General features: G+C 49.6%; 1 protein-coding gene across 1 annotated transcript; it reads right to left on the bottom strand.

Moving 5' to 3' along the window:
• Positions 1-68: 68 nt before the first annotated feature.
• LOC111522865 (tubulin polyglutamylase TTLL13P) lies at positions 69-15,253 on the bottom strand. The gene is made up of 14 exons (XM_023187123.2): positions 14,499-15,253; positions 14,123-14,163; positions 12,307-12,425; positions 9,801-9,931; positions 9,374-9,530; positions 8,545-8,688; positions 8,106-8,191; positions 7,558-7,789; positions 6,913-7,097; positions 3,400-3,585; positions 2,922-3,099; positions 2,450-2,629; positions 1,536-1,839; positions 69-839 (listed from the first exon to the last, which is right to left on the bottom strand). The coding sequence occupies exons 1-14, from the start codon at positions 14,753-14,755 to the stop codon at positions 592-594; spliced, it is 2,448 nt and encodes an 815-aa protein (XP_023042891.1). The 5' UTR covers positions 14,756-15,253; the 3' UTR covers positions 69-591.
• Between the last annotated feature and the right edge of the window lie 4,005 nt (positions 15,254-19,258).

Below are 19,258 nucleotides of genomic sequence, written 5' to 3'. Positions count from 1 at the left end.
TTTCTGGCTGTAGCTGTGGAGAGGGCTTGGCTGAAACGTGAGGGCCGAAATGAGGTACAGGACGCTCCTGGAAAACTGCATAAATTTTAATTAAAGTATGGATTCAGTTTCCAAGAGCCGTCCCTCCGCCCCAGGGGCTCCCCAGGCCTGCCTGTCTCCGCCACCTTGGTGGGCAGGGCTTCCGCTCGGCAGTCTTCTGACGGCGACCGCCCAGTGCCTTGGGCACTCGGCTCCTCTGGGAAAGGGGCTCTTTGTCTTCTGGATGACCTCCAGCCCAGGGCCGCACCTAGGGTTCAGACCCATCACCTAGCGATAAACCCAGGCTAAGGCTTGATGAGCAGAAATGGGTACATGGCTGGCCTTGGCGCCTCTTCATCTTCTAGTCTTTACTGATCCCCAGTTAATCTTAGGGTATTGAGGAATTCTTGGTGTCTTTGTATTTTGCCTTTTACAAATGGGGTTCCTGGGCAGGGCTTTTCAAAGAGGCAGTTGGTGGCAGTCTTTCATTTAGCAAAGATTGAATGCCCTTTGGAAACCCTTTGGAAACCTGGGGAGGTTCTCCAGGAGAGGTAGAGTGCTTCCCTCCTGCTTTTACCTGAACTGATTGATGTTGAGGAGTGCTCTGGAACGCTGCAGCACGGGTGCAGACGCAGGGCAGAGGGGAACTTTGGCTGTTCTGTGTTCAGAGTTTACCATGGAGGGCAAGGTGCATTCAGTCCATGAGTCAGATGCCACTCTTTCCGGTTGCAGAAGATAGCCCTGCTTTGGGGTTAAAGTGGGTGGCACTGATCCTGCCAGGACACGGTTTATGGCTTCTAGCCTTCTGCTGGCTTGTCCTTCTGCAGTGGAAACATGGATGTCCCTGAGTTGGTACTCACAGAAGAGATTGGCTCACCTCCTTCCCAGCTGTGGCCCAATTACCAACACAGAAGAAGGGCATCCCATGCTTCCCTCCACTGTCTTTCCCACACTGTATTGTAATTGGTATGGTATGTCTTCTTGTCCATGTTCCTGTTACCTCTGTTGAGTGCTAGGACTGTATTTCTGCCATTTCAGTCACCAGGGTCTAGTGTACAGAAAGGATTAAATGGGCCTGGTGCAGTGGCTCACACCTGTAATCCTAGCACTTTGGGAGGCTGAGTCGGGTGGATCACCTGAGCTCAGGAGTTTAAGACCAGCCTGGGCTAAATGGTGAAAACAAAAAATACAAAAGTTAGTCAGGCATGGTGGTGTGTGCCTGTAGTCCCAGCTACTCAGGAGGCTGAGGCAGGAGAATTACTTGAGCCTGTCAGCGGAGGTTGCAGTGAGGTGAGATCAAGCCATTGTACTTCAGCCTGGGCGACAGAGCATGACCTTGTCTCAGAAAAAAAAAAAAAAAAAGAAAACAAAAAAGAAAGGGGTAAATAAATGGGTACCCTAACTTCCCCATTCTTACACCGGTGGAAGTGCCTTATATTTTGGGAGCATCCAAGCTCTATGCTTGCTAGTGGGATTTACACAGGTCAAAATGACCAAAGATAGTTTTGCATACTTACGGCTAGTCAGCCTGATTCTGGCACTGGAAAAATAGCACCTCCCAGCCTTCTTCATTGACAATGAACAGGAGTTGACGGCTGCCGGCTCTCCTGTCCAGGTGAAGTTCTTGGGCTGCAGATGGCACCGGGGAACATGTGGGATTGCAGCATTCATGCTTGGCAGTGCCCCTAAGATCCTGGGGATCGATTTATGGGGCAGAACTGGATGCAGCAAATGAGGAGGGCACTGCTCTGTGGCAGCCCCTCTTAGGAGCACAAATAGAACCACACTCACAGGTTTCAGTTCTTGACTGCCCAGCCTGTCCTAACGAAATCTAGGCTAGAGGAGAAGAGCAGCCCCTTACCACATTTTTATGTGAGTTTGGATGGAGCTTTGGACGAAGGAGGTAACTGAAAAAAAATCTCTTCTAGGCCATGGCCACTATTTAACCAGATACTCCTTTGAGGTTCAACAAAAACAGTAGACCCAACAGATTTGCTACTGGCCCAGGGAATAGTGAAAGCGGCAGCTCTTTTTTTGGCCCAAATCTGTTTACTTATCTCCCATTAGAGCCAGGGCACTGACAGTGCTAGGGAGAAAATTATACAGAAGCCACTGAGGGTGGTGGCCTTGTTATTTGTCAGTCATGAGTGTGGGGTTATTTGGGGACAGGAATATAGAGAGCAGGTTTCCTGTAAATGAGAAAGTTTGGAGCTGCACTTTGCTGGATGTCATATCTAAAACAAAGGAGCTTGGGAACAGACGTAAAAGGAATCAACAGACCCTCTCCCAAGGTCCAGCTAGTGCACTCTGCTTTCCCAGGCTCCACTGACAGATACCATCACACAAGCCTCCTTTGTTGAGACCACCACCATGTGTTGGGATGACAGCCCTTGTTCCCTTTTCCTCTGTAAGGCTTCACAGGGACCCTCACCCGACTCTCATGAAGTTTTTTCTGGCCCTGGGGGCCAGGGTGCTGCAGACGGGTGAGCTGCTCTACAATACCCAGGCTTCGGATGAGAGTCTCCCTTTGTAGCAGGGCCTTCATCCGCTCCAGCTCCTCCTCTTCCACAATTTGTTGAGGCCTCATGGTATCCAGCTGTCCCAGCAGCAGCTACAAGGTACATGTGAGATACATGCAGGATCTCCAAGGATGAGTCCCAAACCATCGCCCAGGATGGCTGCAGGCCTCCTGCCCACTCTACCCTCATCCCTTCCCTGACCCAGGATAGTTCCTTTTGCTGTCCATTCTCTCACTTCATCTTCCAAAGGATCAGATTCAATGTACTGATTAGGAACTCCTCTCTCTCTTGTGCATGGGGGGAGAGGACAGCAGAGATTCATTCCCGTCTCTAGTTGTCCCAACCCATTTTCCCGCAGAAAGATAGCCACAAAACCCCCAGCACCTCTTTCTCCCAGTTGTGGTTCCTGTAAGCCAAGCAGGTGGAATGGCTCCGGAGCCCTGCCCTGGGTTGGCTTTTCTCCCCAGCTGATTCACCCTGGTTCTGGTCCTTGGCCTTTTGCCTCTTACTGCCCAAGGTCTCCTGCTGTTCCTGCTTAAGGCGGATCTCCTCCAGTTGCTGCCTGACAAGACACAGCAGCTTCAGACACTAGAGAAATGGTGTTGGGGAGAAGAGGGGTGAGGAAAAATGGGGATGGGGAAAGAGTAGGAAATTATAATCTGTTCTTAGGACTGATGGGAGAGCAATGACGGGGGAAGACAGGAAACCTACTAAACTGAAAAGAGTCACTAAGAGTCTGATATGATTTATAGCTCCATTCCTCTGCTCAAGTGTCTGACTTCCTCTTCCCCTGCTGGGAAGCAATGCAGCTTCAGGACTTGTCCCCACCTAGGTGTGCAGAGGAGAATATCGGTCAAAGTACCTGGCACACTCCTCTCTGGCCTTGGAAGCAGCAGTCTCCTGGAAGAGGGAGCCATTGTGCTTGAAGAAGCGGGCATACTTCTCTGTGTCAGGCCCAGGGTAGATCCGCCGGTATTTTCCCAGGTGAGAATCCTCATATCGTTCCTGGTCCAGCATTGCCACGTGGGATGACTCAGTTTTTTCTTTCCTGTGGAAAGCAAGCTCAAGTGAGTTAGAGGAGAGCTGTGGGAATGTTCAGTAGGGAAAGGAAGACTGACTAAGGTTTGGAGCCCCTCCTGCTGGGTTCTTGACCTCCCGGGCCCATGCCCAAGTAGGGAAAGCTGCCAAGCCCATCTTTGGCAAGCCCCAAATGTGGGTAGCCATGAAAATAGGCTTGGGCCGGGTGCGATGGCTCATGCCTGTAATCCCAGCACTTTGGGAGGCTGAGACAGGCAGATCACGAGGTCAGGAGATCGAGACCATCCTGGCTAACATGGTGAAACCCCGTCTCTACTAAAAATACAAAAAATTAGCCGGGCGTGGTGGTGGGTGCCTGTGGTCCCAGCTAGTTGGGAGGCTGAGGCAGGAGGATGGCATGAACCCGGGAGGCGGAGTTTGCAGGGAGCCAAGATCGCGCCACCGCACTCCAGCCTGGGTGACAGAGCGAGACTCTGTCTCACGAAAAAAAAAAAAAAAAGAAAATAGTCTTGACTTCCAGAAATCTGATTTACTTTTCTTTTCTTTTTTGAGACAGGTTCTTGCACTGTTGCCCAGGCTGGAGTACACTGGCACAATCTCCGCTCACTGCAACCTCTGCCTCCCAGGTTTAAGCAGTTCTCCTGCCTCAGCCTCCCAAGTAGCTGGGATTACAGGCATGCACCACCATGCCTGGCCAATTTTTGTATTTTTAGTAGAGACAGGGTTTCACCATGTTGGCCAGGCTGGACATCAAGTGATCCACCCACCTCGGCCTCCCAAAGTGCTGGGATTATAGGCATCATCTTAAGTGGAGAGGGGTCTACTTGTAAGCTAGCACTCCATTATCATAGTCTTTTAGGTTTCTGATTGCAAAAGTAACATATGTTTTGATACAAGTTTTCCATTTGGGAAAAAAAAAAAGTGGCCAGGCATGGTGGCTCATGCCTGTAATTCCAGCACTTTGGGAGGCCAAGGCAGGTGGATCACTTGAAGTTGGGAATTAGAGACCAGCCTGGTCAACATAGTGAAACCCTGTTTCTACTAAAAATGCAAAAATTATCTGGGCATGGTGGTGTGTGCCTGAAGTCCCAGTTACTTGGGAGGCTGAGGCAGGAAAATTTTTTGAACCCAGCAGGTGGAAGTTGCAGTGAGCCAAGATTGTGGCACTGCACTCCAGCCTAGATGACAGAGTGAGACTAGTCTCAAAAAAAAAAAAAAAAAAAAAGAAAAGAAAAAGAAAAAAGTAATATATGTTCATTACAGAAAATTTAGAAGAGCAGAAAGAAGATAAAGTCTCCCATAATCTTACTATGCAATTAGCCTGTTGATTATGAGCATGGATCTAAGGCAGGACCTCCTGACTTTGAATCCTGGCTCTGCCATTCACTAGCTTGTGCGTCCATCCGTCCGTCCTTCCTTTTTTTTTTTTTTTTTTTTAGACAGAGTCTTGCTCTGTCGTCCAGGCTGGAGTGCAGTGGCACAATCTCAGCTCACTGCAACCTCTGCTTCCTGGGTTCAAGCAATTCTTCTGCCTCAGCCTCCCGAGTAGCTGGTACTACAGGCATACACCACCATGCCCAGCTAATTTTTGTATTTTTAGTAGAGATGGGGTTTCACCATTTTGGCCAGGATGGTCTCACTCTCTTGACCTCCTGATTTGCCCGCCTTGGCCTCCCAAGGGGCTGAGATTACAGGCGTGAGTCACTGCGCCTGACCGCTTGCTTGCTTTCTTTAAATGAAAATGAAATAATACAACAATATTTTTATTTTATTTTTTAATTTAATATTTTGAAACAAGGTCTCACTCTATCACCCAGGCTGGAGTGCAGTGATGCAGTCTCAGTTCACTATAACCTTGGCCTCCCAGGCTCAAGCCATCCTCTCACCTCAGCCTCCTGAGCAGCTGGGACCACAGGCGTGCACCACCATGTCTGGCTAATTTTTGTATGTTTTGTAGAGACAGGGTTTTGCATGTTGCCCAGGCTGGTCTCAAACTCGTGAGCTCAAGTGATCCACCCGCCTCGGCCTCCCAAAGTGCTGGGATTACAGGCATGAGCCACCACACCTGGCCACAATATTTTTAAATGGCTGCCTAGTACTCTAGTGTACGATTGTATTTTGTTTATTTAGTCCAGTACTGTTCAACCATTTTTCCTTATTGAAAGACACATTTCATGACCCTCAGGTACACAGTCCAGTCTTGTGGGAATAGCCAGTATATTTACAGTTCTACTTCACTCCCATTCATCACGCAGACATCTGGGTGCTTACGGTGTCCCAGGCCCTGTGGCTCTCATGGGGAATCAAACACACACTGCCCCCTGCATATTGGAATGCAAGTGGGAAGAGCAATGTGGTCATAGTGGTAACATACATATCATTAACAAATTACAATTTTAGTATTGGTAACCAATTACCACGTTTGTAACTCATTTTACAAAGAAAACAACAATGGGTAACCAACACAGATGTAAATGATTCTCTATTATTGAATGACTAAACTGTTTTCTGTGTTTCTTTGTTACAAAGTTTCTCAGGAACTGGTTTCTAAAGGAGCTTTGTTAGAAAAACAAACCAGCTAATCAAACCACAGAAAGCTCCTTATGTGCTAACATGAGAATGGTTCTAAAATACATTGCTAACCAAGGTGCAGACAGTGTGAAAGTTATGCCTCTGTCTGGGTAGGCAGGGAGAAAAATATTTTGTATAAATACATATACATTAAATGCTTACTATATACACATGATAGTAGGAATGTTGATTGGCTCCAGAGAGTAAAACTGAGTACCTGGAGGAGAAGGGGAGGAGAAAGACTATCCCCTGTATTTTTAAAATTTTAACATATCTATGATACATGATTTTTTTTTTTTTTTTGAGACCAGGTCTCACTGTGTCACCCAGGCTGGAGTGCAGTGGTGCAAACACGGCTCACTGCAGTCTTGACCTCCTGGGCTCAAGTAACTCTCCCACCTCAGACTCCTGAGTAGCTGGCAATACAGGCACGCCACCATGCCCAGCTAATTTTTTTATTTTTAAATTATTTATTCTTTTGTTTCTCTTTTGTGTTTTAGGTACAGAGTCTCACATGTTGCCCAGTCTGGTCTTGAACTCCAGGGCTCAAGCAATCCTCCTGCCTCGGCCTCCCAAAATGCTGAGATTACAGGTATGAGCCACCAAGCCTGGCCCTGTGATTTTTTAATGCAAATATGAACATATTATTTATGCAAAAAGTTGTTTTTGATAGCAAATCAGCCCCAGGCCACATTCTCCATCTAAAGGAGGACTTTTAGTCTCAAGAATAATGGAGAACTAAACACATGCCAGACACCTAGCATACCTCGATTCTCGTGGCTGTTGGTAGCACTGGAAAAGCCGTTCCTTGACTCGCTGCTTATCCTCCTCCATCACCTTCCTTTTGTCACAGCCCCGGAGGTTGACAAGGGTCATAGCATCACAGAGAAGTGCATCCTTTACCTCTTGATCAAGGCGTGAGTCAGTGGTAAAGCTTGGAGAGTGGTTTACCTGCCAGGAAGAGTCATTATACACCCCTTTCCCCGACCACCTGAGCAGGTGGTAGCCTCTTGCAGGGTCTGAGATATTCCTCTCCCATGGCCTCAGCCAGGGAGGCTGAATGCTCTGGCTTCCAAGGCCACAAAACTCTGCCATAGAGATCTCCAATTCACACACCAGTGAGAGCAAATCAGCTGGCCTGCCTCTCTAGATAGTGTGTCCCTAAAAACTTACATTAGGGCACTGGGGATCCCAAACCTGCATTCCTATGGTAGAGGCCAAAAACCACCAAGATTTGACTCAGCAGGTCAAAAGGGTAGAGATCTTATGCCTTCTGCTGATTCCCACCCACCCCAGGGTTTTCACATCTCCCATTCTGTGTGCCACCACCTGAGTATACCCCTGTCCCAGGTGTCCTATTCAAGGAGGCCTCTGGACCTTGGTTTTGCAAAGCCTAGGAGATAATCCTCACCTCTAGCAGCCAGGGCTTCAACTTGTGGTCCAGCAAGATGTCAAAACCAAGGATCTCAAAACAGGCACATGTACCTCCATTCAGATACTGGGGAAAACAGGTTCGGTAGTTGTGGCGTAGAACAGAATGGGCTGAGATGATGGTTTTGATGATGATGTCCTCGATGTCCCCCCACAGCTCTCCAGGGTTGTAGCTGTGCTCTTGCAGCCAGATGTTGAGTGTCGACAGCTTCCTGCGAGGCCCAGTGCTCAGAGGAAGGCCAGTTTCTAGGCCACTGGGGCCAGGCTGTAGGCAGGAGGCTCCCTCACACTAACCCTAATTGCATGCCTGGGCTTTGAAGGGCTGCTACCAGTTTGGAGCAGGGACTAGTTACCAGGGTGGGGTTTGGGGCTGCACTTAGAGCTCCAAAGTGCAGGCACAGGACAGGGTCTATAAAGGCTGAGTTTCCCTGGGCAGTTAGCCTCCCAAGAGCCAGCTCGGTTTCATGGGCTACTGGGACTATGGGGCTAAGCAGCAGAGGAAGCAGGAGAAAACAGAGTAGCGAGTACCTCTTACTGCCCACAGTACCATCCCGGACAAAATTCTCATTGTGTTTGTTGATAGCATAGTTGGTCAGGTGCATGCAGACTTTGTCCTGTAGAGAGAGAGTGGCCCTGTGGTCTCAGACTGCATGTGGCCGTCCTCTCCAGCCCTTCATTGCCTTCTTACTCCCCACCCCTCCCAAGGATCTCTTGTCTCCTGTCTCTCTCCACCAGAGGACTGCTATTCTGGACGATCCTGGGGCAGAGGGTGTGCTGGGCTCCTCCAGGTGCTGACCTTTTCTCATTTACCACCTACCAAACACTTGCCTCCCAGCTAGATACTGCAGCTCTTGCTGACTTCATTCTTTGTTCTTTGGTGACAGTGACAAACCTCTCTACCATGTTTCTCTAGAGAACCTCAGCACTCATGGTAGTGGAAAAGAAGAGTGCTTCCCAGTCCCCTTACCAGGTTGTTATGGCTGGGCTCCACATAGGGTGTGGTGGCAAAACGGGCCAGGCCCTCCTCATACATGAAGATCCGGAGAGGGTCACAGGATGTGATCAGGACGTAGATTCGCATATCAAACTTGAAGCCATCAATGAGGAAGGGCTGGGAGCACACAAACCCATGAGGGAATAATAATACGTTTGAAGTGCCTACTATGAGCTGTTGCAAGTGCTTCACATACATAGCTCATTGAATTTCCACAATAACCATGTAAAGTAGTTACTGTTATTACTCCCACTTAATAAATGAGGAGAGGCCAGGCATGGTGGCTCATGCCTATAACCCCAGCACTTTGAGAAGCTGAGGAGGGTAGATCACAGGGTGAGGAGTTCAAGACCAGCCTGGCCAAGATGGTGAAACCCCATGTCTACTAAAAATACAAAAATTAGCTGGGCGTGGTGGTGGGTGCCTGTAATCCCAGCTACTCGGGAGGCTGAGGCAGAGAATTGCTTGAACCTGGGAGGTGGAGGTTGCAGTGAGCCGAGATCGTGTCACAGCACTCCAGCCTGGGCGACACAGCGAGACTCTGTCTCAATCAATCAATCAAGAGACAGAGGCACAGAGAGGGTAAGAAACTTGCCCAAGGTCACATATCTGGGAAGTGGAAAGCTGAGATTTAACCCTAGGCAGGCTGGTTCTGAACCATGGCTGGATACTGCTTCCAGGAAAATGGGGCTAGTGGGAAGGGTAGAAGCCTAGGACCAGCTTCCTTCCTGGCTTTTGGGAGAGAGGAGGCAGCCCAGTGCTGGGTGTTGGGGAAGGCTGATGGTCCTGAGGCATCCTTCACCTTGGAGATGTATTGCTGGCAGATCATATGCTCTCCTGGCTTGATCTCCCGGGGATTTCGGGTAATGAAGATGCCACGTCCCTGACAGCCACTGTCTGGCTTGCAGATATACGTGCGGGCTTTTCGCTGACGACCGTAGGACTGGAAGTCCCCATAGCTATGTGTAGAGAAGTCCTGGTCAAAAGGTTTCTGTGTATCATGGCTTTCCCACGGCCCCATGGAGCTCTTCCTGCTATCTAGTCCATGCTCTTCCCGGAACACTCAGTCTCAGACCCGACCCTCTTTTCTTTGACCAGCTGAAACTTTCTCATTCCACTTCCATCCCTCTGAGACATTCCTAGGTCACAAGACCAGAGCCTGGAGGGAACTCTGAGAACGACCCTTTTCCTCCCCATGGTATCTCAGCATGGAAGCCAGACCCACTCACTCTGCAGGGAGGCACCAGGTGCGGGGGAAGATGTTGTATTCTGAGGGATAGAGTTTGTGCATGCGGTTGAGGTTCCGAGCCAGCAGATCTTTGCGGCAGATTTCTGTCATGCCAGGGAAGTGGTTGATTTTCTGAAACACAGCCAGTTAGTACGAGCCCCCAGAGTAAGTGGCAGTTCCTAGCACCTGGGCGTCCCAGGAAGCAGTGGAGGAGGATTGGGAAGTTTAAGGGAGAAGTCACAGTGGAGGTAAGCACTACACCGAGGACCTCAAGGGCAAAAATAGGAAGATTCCTTGAGGCAGTGAGAAAACCTTCTGTGACTCCTACCCAACACACACATCCACACTGAGCTCAGCAAATGAGGGGCAGTGAGAAAGGATGTACCTAGCCAAGACTGTGGCTTCCACAGTCCACCTTCTAACATCCCTCAGACCACCACGCCTAGTCCTCTAACAATAACTAATGCATGGTAGCACAAAGCAGACAATGAGACGAAAGCATTTCCCAAAAGACACAAAAGAGAAAAGGAAACTAAGAACCAGCCCCAAGGAATGTGGTACCATGGCACCCACAGAGGGTGTGGCATCAGAAACCCCTGGCTGCTCTGTCCTGCTGGGTGGGTGGCAGCATCCGGGATGCCACCAAGCAAAGAACAAATAATGAAATAGGATGTGCCCACCAGACACTTCCTTCAGGTAATTCCAGAGACCCAGGAGGAGAATCTTTCCATTGGAAAAGAATACCCTGGGGGTGGTCTTTCCTGTATGCACAGGGGGACAGTCACAAAGAGTACACTAAGTGCTCTCTCACTGGCTTTTCCAGTCACTGGCTGCACTCACTGTATGAACTTAGTATTTCTCACTCTCCATGTCCTAACCAAGGGATATCTGCTGCTCAGGGCTGTTCTTGAGGATTTAATGGGCTAATAACATAAAAGCATTTAACACAGGGTCTGTTGTACAGTAAGTCCTCAATGAATGCTGCTAATTATTGTTATCCTCATCCCGTTTTTTTTTTTTTTTTTTTTTTTCCCCTTCCCTGAGACAGGGTCTCCCTCTGTCACCCAAGCTGGAATGCAGTGGTGTGATCTCAGCTCACTGCAGCCTCTGCCTCCCAGGCTCAAGAGATCCTCCTGTCTCAGACTCCCAAATAGCTGGGACTAAAGTCATGCACCACCATGCCTGGCTAATTTTTTTATTCTTTTTGTATTTTTGGTAGAGACTGGGTTTTGCCTGTTGCTGGTCTCAAAGTCCTGAGTTCAAGCAACCTGCCTGCTTTGGCTTCCCAAAGGGATTTTAGGCATGAGCCATTGTACCGAACCTGCTATCCTCATTTTACAAATGCCCCTCCTTTGGAACTTTTTTTTTTTTTTTTTTTTTTGAGATGGAGTCTCGCTCTGTTGCCCAGGCTGGAGTGCAATGACGCAATCTTGGCTCACTGCAATCTCCTCTTCCCAGGTTCAAGTGATCCTCCTGCCTCAGCCTCCTAAGTAGCTGGGATTACAAGTGTGTGCCACCACGCCTGGCTAATTTTTGTATTTTTAGTAGAGATGGGGTTTTACCATGTTGGTCAGGCTGGTCTTGAACTCCTGACCTTGTGATCTGCCTGCCTCGGCCTCCCAAAGTGTTAGGATTACAGGCATGAGCCACCGTGTCTGGCCTTGTTTTTTTATTTTTAAAACAGGGTCTCACTCTGTCACTCACCCAGGCTGGAGTGTAGTGGCATGATCTCTGCTCATTGCAACCTCCACCTTCTGGGTTCAAGCGAACTCCTGACCTGAAGTGATCCACCCGCCTCAGCCTCCCAAAGTGGTGAGATTACAGGTGTGAGCCACCACGCCCAACCTCCTTTGGAGCTTCTTGAGAACTTCTAGCACTTGCTTTCTCTCTTGGGCACCTCTCCCAAGACTAGTCGTGGGACAGGTTTTAATTTCCTCAACTTCCTGCCTGGCTTCCCCAAAGAATAAGCCTGCAGACCCTTTTAAATTATTTTATTGCTGATCACCACAAACACCCAATTAGAGGATAATAAAAATATCACAAGGCAGTTCTATTCTTGTGGACCCCAGTGGATCATTCCTGAATTTCTTGCCACCAGGCAGGACCCTGCAGTCTCCTAATGGATGTGGAATGTTAAGCTAAGTTGCTTAGAAGGCTGGATCATTCAGCTGGCCCTGATGTTAGCTCTGAAGCTGCCTCCCAGTATTCTCCCTAAGATGAGCTCACCCACCCTGGAGAGGGCCAGCTACACACAGATGCCACCAAGCAAAGCACAAATAATGAGATAGGATGTGCCCACCAGACACTTCCTTCTGGTAATTCCAGAAACCCAAGATCTCCAAGAGGAGATCTTTCCACTGGAAAAGAAGACCCTGGGGGGTGCTCTTTCCTGTCTGCACAAGGGGACAGCCACAAAGAGTAGCAGTCTTGGGTGCCTGGGCAAGGAGGTGGGAAAAGTCATTCTGGGACCCTAGCCCCTGTAGGCTCTCAGGCCAGGAGATGGGTACCTGAAACCTCTTCATGTCCATGACTCGTTCCAGCGAGACAGAGCAGTCTGTCCAGTACAGAGTCCATTCTTCATCCTCCCCCACCTCCTTCAGGCCACACATTTGGGCTGCCCGACGCACTGCAGAGACAGGGAGATCAGTGGTGCCAGCATGGACACCAGCAACTAGCCCTGGAACTGTGTAGCTGGGTCAGGTAAGGTATACCCCTGACCTGAGGGCAGGTTGAAGAGGGAGGTAGTTCTCGCCTCAGCCCCGTACTTTAGTTACCACATGGCAATTTCAAGTTCTTAGGGGCTGTTAGGGCCCTTCCAAAATACCTAGCAGAGAAAACTAGAACCTGGTTTTCTGTTTGTTTGTGTTTTAGAGGAGTTTCTCCCTTGTTGCCCAGGCTGGAGTGCAATGGCGTGGTCTCTGCTCACTGCAACCTCTGCCTCTCAGGTTCAAGTGATTCTCATGCTTCAGCCTCCCCAATAGCTGGGACTACAGGAGCCCACTAACACACCTGGGAAATTTTTGTATTTTTAGTAGAGATGGGGTTTCGCCATGTTGGCCAGGCTGGTCTTGAACTCCTGACCTCAGGAGATTCGCCTGCCTTGGTATCCCAAAGTGTTGGGATTACAGGCGTGGGCCACCGTCCCGGCTGCTCCTGTCAGTCTTATCCCTCAATAAGGGATGTTTGTGGCTTGGAGAGCCGCCTATAGGTAGGGGTCACACTGGCACTTCATACTCCACACTTGGGTGGCTCCTTATAAAGATGCCAGAGGGAATATTAGGGGAAGGACCTAGCTGGAGATTTTCTTTTTTTCTTAATTGTTGAAGTCCCTTCAGATCTTCCTTGAAAAAACTTTTAAGCTTGTCTCATCACTGGTAAAATCTGCGAAGGGTCTGGCATGGTGGCTCCTGCCTGTTATGCCAGGTCTTTGAGAAGCTGAAGTTGGAGGATCACTTGAGCCCAGGAGTTCAAGACCAGCCTGGGCAACATAGCAAGACTCTGTCTCTACAAAACATTTAAGAATTAGCTGGGCAGGCTGGGCACGGTGGCTCACACCTGTAAACCCAGCACTTTGGGAGGCCGAGGTGGGTTGATCACCTGAGGTCAGGAGTTCGAGACCATCCTGGCCAACATGGAGAAACCCGTCTCTCCTAAAAGTACAAAATTAGCCAGGTGTGGTGGCACATGCCTGTAATCCCAGCTACTTGGGAGGCTGAGGCAGGAAAATCACTTGAACCTGGGAGGTGGAGGTTGCAGTGAGCCGAGATCGCACCATAGCATTCCAGCCTGGGCAACGAGAGTGAAACTTGGTCTCAAAAATAAATAAATAAATAAATAAATAAATAAATAAATAAATAAATAAATAAAAAGAATTAGCTGAGCATAGTGGTGCAGGCCTGTAGTCCCAGCTACTGGGAAGCTCAGGTAGGAAGATGGCTTTGAGCTCAGGAGTTCAAAGCTGCATTAAGCTATGATTGCAATACTGCACTCCAGCCTGGATGACAAAGCAAGACGCTGTCTCAAAAATAAATAAATAGAATCTGGGAAGGGTGGGCAGTGGTGAGTGGTGGCTCTTGGACTTTTTTTTTTTTTCCTTGTTTACTGTGAAGATACCCTCCCTAACACTGAGACTGCCTGTAACAGCAATGTCTCAGCTGCCAGTGTCTGAGGCAGAGGACACCTAGGAAGCTCAGTACAGGTTATAGGCAAGCCTGCCAGGCCCCAGGGGCTGGAAGCCTGATCGGGGGTCCATTCCAGAGGAAGAGCAGCAGCTGTAGGCACCCTGTTATGCACCATAGTGTGAGCGACGGGCTGGGTGCTTACCACTCTCATACTTGCAGTTGGTCAGGTTGATGGCCAGGGATCTAGAATGGAGGAATAGCATAAATCAGGCAGAGTGGGAGGGAAGGACAGGCACCCAGACGAAGAGACAACCAACAAATTCACAACACAATTCCTTTTCTCTAGAAAAAGAAAGAACAGGACGATATAAACAGGCTGGGATTCCAAAATGAACCAATCTAAATAGTTCTGAATTTTGTTTCTGTTGTATCAAAGGGTTAATGATGCTCCAGCGTTTCCTGTCCACTTTTGTAGGCTAACGGGAAGATCTTAGATCCCAGCTCCCCCAAATGTTGAAGGGAGGCCAGTGAGTGACTCCCTGGAGCTGGGCAGTTGAGGGGATCTAGGGAATAGTTACCTGCGTTTCCGCCTTCTCTTCCTCCTCCCAGCTTCTAAGTCGCCTGTGTCAACTGGGGCTATGACTTTCTTCGGAATTTTTGTGGCTATAATGGGTGAGGGAACCCCATTTTTTAATGCCTTATAGTCAGCTTTTAAGAGAGCCTGCTGTGAAGAGTTAGAGGGGATGGTAGCTTCCTCTTTTACACATTTCTCAGATTCCTTTTCCTCAACATAGTCTTCCTCTGATTCGCTGGTCCTACAGGTACTCGGCTCCATTCTCTCAGATTCTGAGGGGTTGGGAGGTGGGAATGAAGTGTATATCAGACCTCCCTCAGGCCCTAGAAGGCCTGAAGGAATCCACCAGAACGACCTTCATGCTGTTTTAAAGGAATGTTGCTGCCCCTTCAGGACAAAACAGTTTCACTGAGGAATGGGATGTGTCCAGGTAGGTGGAGGTGCATGGGAGTGGAAGATACCAGTGAGATGTGGTTTCCCTGATGACAAGCCCCAATCATCCAGGATCACACTGGATCATACAATGCACAGGGGTGCCTTCAGTAGTTGGACACAGATGGTACGGGCCATGACCATGGCTCTTTTGTACCTGATTGGGAAGGAGGATGGCTGGCAGTGCTGGGGGGACCTTCGCTTTAAAATACAGCTGAATCGGCCAGGCGCAGTGGCTCACGCCTGTAATCCCAGCACTTTGGTAGGCCGAGGTGGGTGGATCACGAGGTCAGGAGATGGAGACCATCCTGGCTAGGACGGTGAAACCCCGTCTCTACTAAAAATGCAAAAAATTAGCTGGGCGTGGTGGCACGTGCCTGTAATCCTAGCTACTTGGGAGGGTGAGGCAGGAGAATAGTTTGAACCCGGGAAGCAGAGGTTGCAGTGAGCCGAGATCGCGCCACTGCACTCCAGCCTGGGCAACAGAGCGAGACCCCATCTCAAAAAATACAATACAATACAACACAACACAACACAACACAATACAGCTGAAGGCCGGGTGCAGTAGGTCACGCCTGTAATCCCAGCACGTTGGGAGGCTGAGGCGGGTAGATCACTTGAGGTCAGGAGTTGGAGACCAGCCTGATCAACATGGGGAAACCCTGCCTCCTAAAAATACAAAAATTAGCTGGGCGTGGTGGTGCGTTGCCTGTAGTCCCAGCTACTCAGGAGGCTGAGGCAACAGAATCACTTGAATTTGGCAGGTGGAGGTTGCAGTAAGCCGAAATCACACCACTGCACTCCAGCCTGGGCGACAGAGCGAGAGTCTTTATATAAATGAATAGATAAAATACAGCTGAAGACCAAAAGCCCCCTACACTGGCCCTTTCCCTGTCCCAGGACTCATTTTCTGCACGTGTACACATTAGGGACAGGCACCCGATGGCTAACACCCTTTGGGCTGTGACAGTGGAGACTGCCCACCCATGGTTCCGAGGAGAGCTGAGGGACTGTTGGGTCCGCCCCTAGCGGCCTGGGGCTGCACTCAGCTGGCCGCTCATGTCCCCTCTTCCCCTGGCTCCAGTTCTCCCTGGGCGTCTGGAACCGCCTCCTCGTTTCACAGGACTGGCTGTCCCCACGATCGCGAGGGGGAACCTCCTTCCCCGCAGGGGTTCACTCCTAGCTCCCGGCGGCCGGCCGTGGCGGCTGCAGCAGGGGCAGCGCTTCCTTAAGCAAGCCTGTGGCCACTGCCGTTGCCATGGACACGAGGGCAGCTCCCATTGGAGAAGCGTTCTGGGGGCGGGGCCTCCCTGCAGCCACACCTACTTGGGCGCCGGCCGAGGCCATCTTGGGCGGGGGGCGGGTAACAGCATTTGCCCTTTGTTTTTTTTTTTATTTGCCCTTTTTTTTTTTTTTGGGTTTTGAGACGGAGTCTCGCTCTGTCGCCCGGGCTGGAGTACAGTGGCCGGATCTCAGCTCACTGCAAGCTCCGCCTCCTGGGTTTACGCCATTCTCCTGCCTCAGCCTCCCGAGTAGCTGGGACTACAGGCGCCCACCACTTCGCCCGGCTAGTTTTTTGTATTTTTTAGTAGAGACGGGGTTTCACCGTGTTAGCCAGGATGGTCTCGATCTCCTGACCTCGTGATCCGCCCGTCTCGGCCTCCCAACGTGCTGGGATTACAGGCTTGAGCCACCGCGCCCGGCCCAGCATTTGCCCTTTGGAGCTGGCCAGCCTCGAGGCCAGATTCCTCCGGTGCATCATGGGACTTGCAGCCCTCCTGCTTCGAAGCCAGTTCTCACCGCACTTCCATCTTTCCCTAAACCCCGGGCCAAGCCAAGCATATGATCAGGACAAAGAGCTGTTTGCCTTCCCTCAATTCTTGTTTTTCTTTTTCTTTTTTTTTTGAGATGGGGTCTTGCTGTGTCACCCAGGCTGGAGTGCAGTGGAATGCACCATCATAGCTCACTGCAGCCTGGACCTCCTGGGCTCAAGCAGTCCTCCTGCCTCAGCCTCCCCAGTAGCTGTGACTACAGGAGCACGTCACCACACCAGGCTCAATTCTTTAATAACTCTAAGTTTAGCTAGCACAGCGTATGCATTCAAGAGTGACAGCCAGCCTGTAATCCCAGCACTTTGGGAGGCCGAGACGGGCGGATCACAAGGTCAGGAGATGGAGACCACCCTGGCTAACACGGTGAAACCCCGTCTCTACTAAAAAATACAAAAAACTAGCTGGGTGAAGTGGTGGGTGCCTGTAGTCCCAGCTGCTCGGGAGGCTGAGGCAGGAGAATGGCGTAAACCCGGGAGGCGGAGCTTGCAGTGCACTCCAGCCTGGGCAACAGAGCGAGATTCCCTCTCAAAAAAAAAAAAAAAAAAAAAAAAGAGTGACAGCCATGGTAAGGCCGTGTGCCTTTCAAGGCTTTCCCTCTGGTGGACTGAGATAGCTCCATTAAGGAATAACAAAACCTCCTGATCACAGTGCTCCTTCACTGCCACCTCTTCCTGACATCCACCCACTTTGCTTTCTGCTCACCACCTCCACCCAACTCAGCTCAACTTGTCACCCTAAAATTATACTGTGTGGCTAAATCTAGAGAACACTTAAAAATACATGAACTTTTAAAAAATTATTATTATTTTGTTTTTTTGAGACAGAGTCTTGCTTTGTAGCCCAGGCTGGAGTGCAGTGGTGTGATCGCAGCTCACTGCAACTTTGCTTACCCTCCCAGGCTTAAGCAATCCTCCCACTTCAGCCTCCCAAGTAGCTGGGGCTACAGGTGTGCACCACCATGCCCGGCTAATTTTTGTATTTTTTGTAGAGAGGGGGTTTTGCCATGTTGGCCAGGCTGATCTTGAACTCCTGGCCTCAACTGACCTGCCCACCTTGGCTTCCCAAAGTGGTGGGATTACAGGCATGAACCACTGCACCCAGCCTAAAAAGGCATGGACATTCTCTAATTCATAGACTTTGTTTTTGTTGTTATTGTCTATCAAGATAAACTATTTCTTTGCCCACATATTCATGTTTCATAGTTCAGGAACATAGGTTAATGATAAATTTATATGTAATTCAACCCAAAGAAATTGTTTATATTCCAAAATCACTTTGAACTTTGAAAGATACCACCCTTCCTCATCTCCTCAAAATATTTCATAGAATCAGCCAGGGTGGGTGGCTAGCCCTGTAGTCCCAGCTACTAGGAAGGGTGAGGTGGGAGGATCTCTTGAGCATGGGAGTTAAGAGGATGCAGTGAGCTATGATTATGCCACTGCACTCCAGCTTGGGTGACAGAGTGAGAACTCGTATTTAAAAAAACAAATATCTGGCCAGGTGCAGTGGCTCATGCCTGTAATCCCAGCACTTTGGGAGGCTGAGGCGGGTGGATCACGAGGTCAGGAGTTCGAGACCAGCCTGGCCAATATGGTGAAACCCCGTCTCTACTAAAAATGTAAAAATTAGCTGGGTGTGGTGGTGCGCGCCTGTAGTCCCAGCTCTTCAGGAAGCCGAGGCAGGAGAATCGCTTGAACCCGGGACGCAGAGGTTGCAGTGAGCCGAGGCTGTGCCACTGCACTCCAGCCTGGATAACAGAGCAAGACTCTGTCTCAAAAGAAGAAAAAAAAAAGGGAAAGAAAGAAATGGTCCTCCTGGAAATGTTCTGCAGTCCCTTGACTTCCAGGACACACATTGCATCAACAAACAATTTAGTGTTCTAGGGACTGTTCTAGGATCTGGACCATCATTTCTTGCCTGAATTGCTACCATTCAGCAATTTTTTTTTTTTTTGCGACGGTCTCACTCTTGTTGCCCAGGCTGGAGTGCAATGGCGCGATCTCGGCTCCTCTGGAACCAGTGTGGAAATCTCTGGAGTAACAGGGCAGAATAAAGCAACGAGATAAAGAAAAAATTTCCCACATTGACTCAGATGCAGACAGAGGAACAACGACTTAGCTCTGGATTTTGTGTCTACATCAAGAGGAGCTTCTAAAGTGCTTGGGAAAGACCCCAAGAGGGATGGCTGGGGCTCAGGGAGGGCAAACTGTTAAGGACAGCACTACCTACCATGGGAACCATTGACTGGAGAGGCAGTCACAAGCACACATTGTCCCAGCTCATCTTCTGGTACCTGTCTGTGCTGCAGTCCTGACTCTAGCTGTCTGACTTTGAACAAATTACAAACTGTCAGTCTCCATCCCCTTTTTTGAATGGAGGTATTAAGACGACCCAGGCCGAATCACTTGAACCTGGGAGGGAGAGGTTGCAGTGAGCCGAGATCACGCCACTGCACTCTAGCCTGGGCGATAGAGCGAAACTCCGTCTCAAAAAAAAAAAA

This window comes from Piliocolobus tephrosceles, chromosome 6 (genome assembly GCF_002776525.5).
Source record: "Piliocolobus tephrosceles isolate RC106 chromosome 6, ASM277652v3, whole genome shotgun sequence".
Lineage (NCBI taxonomy): Eukaryota > Metazoa > Chordata > Mammalia > Primates > Cercopithecidae > Piliocolobus > Piliocolobus tephrosceles.
Note: the sequence above shows the minus strand (reverse complement) of the source record. Positions and strands in the feature narration are given on the sequence as shown.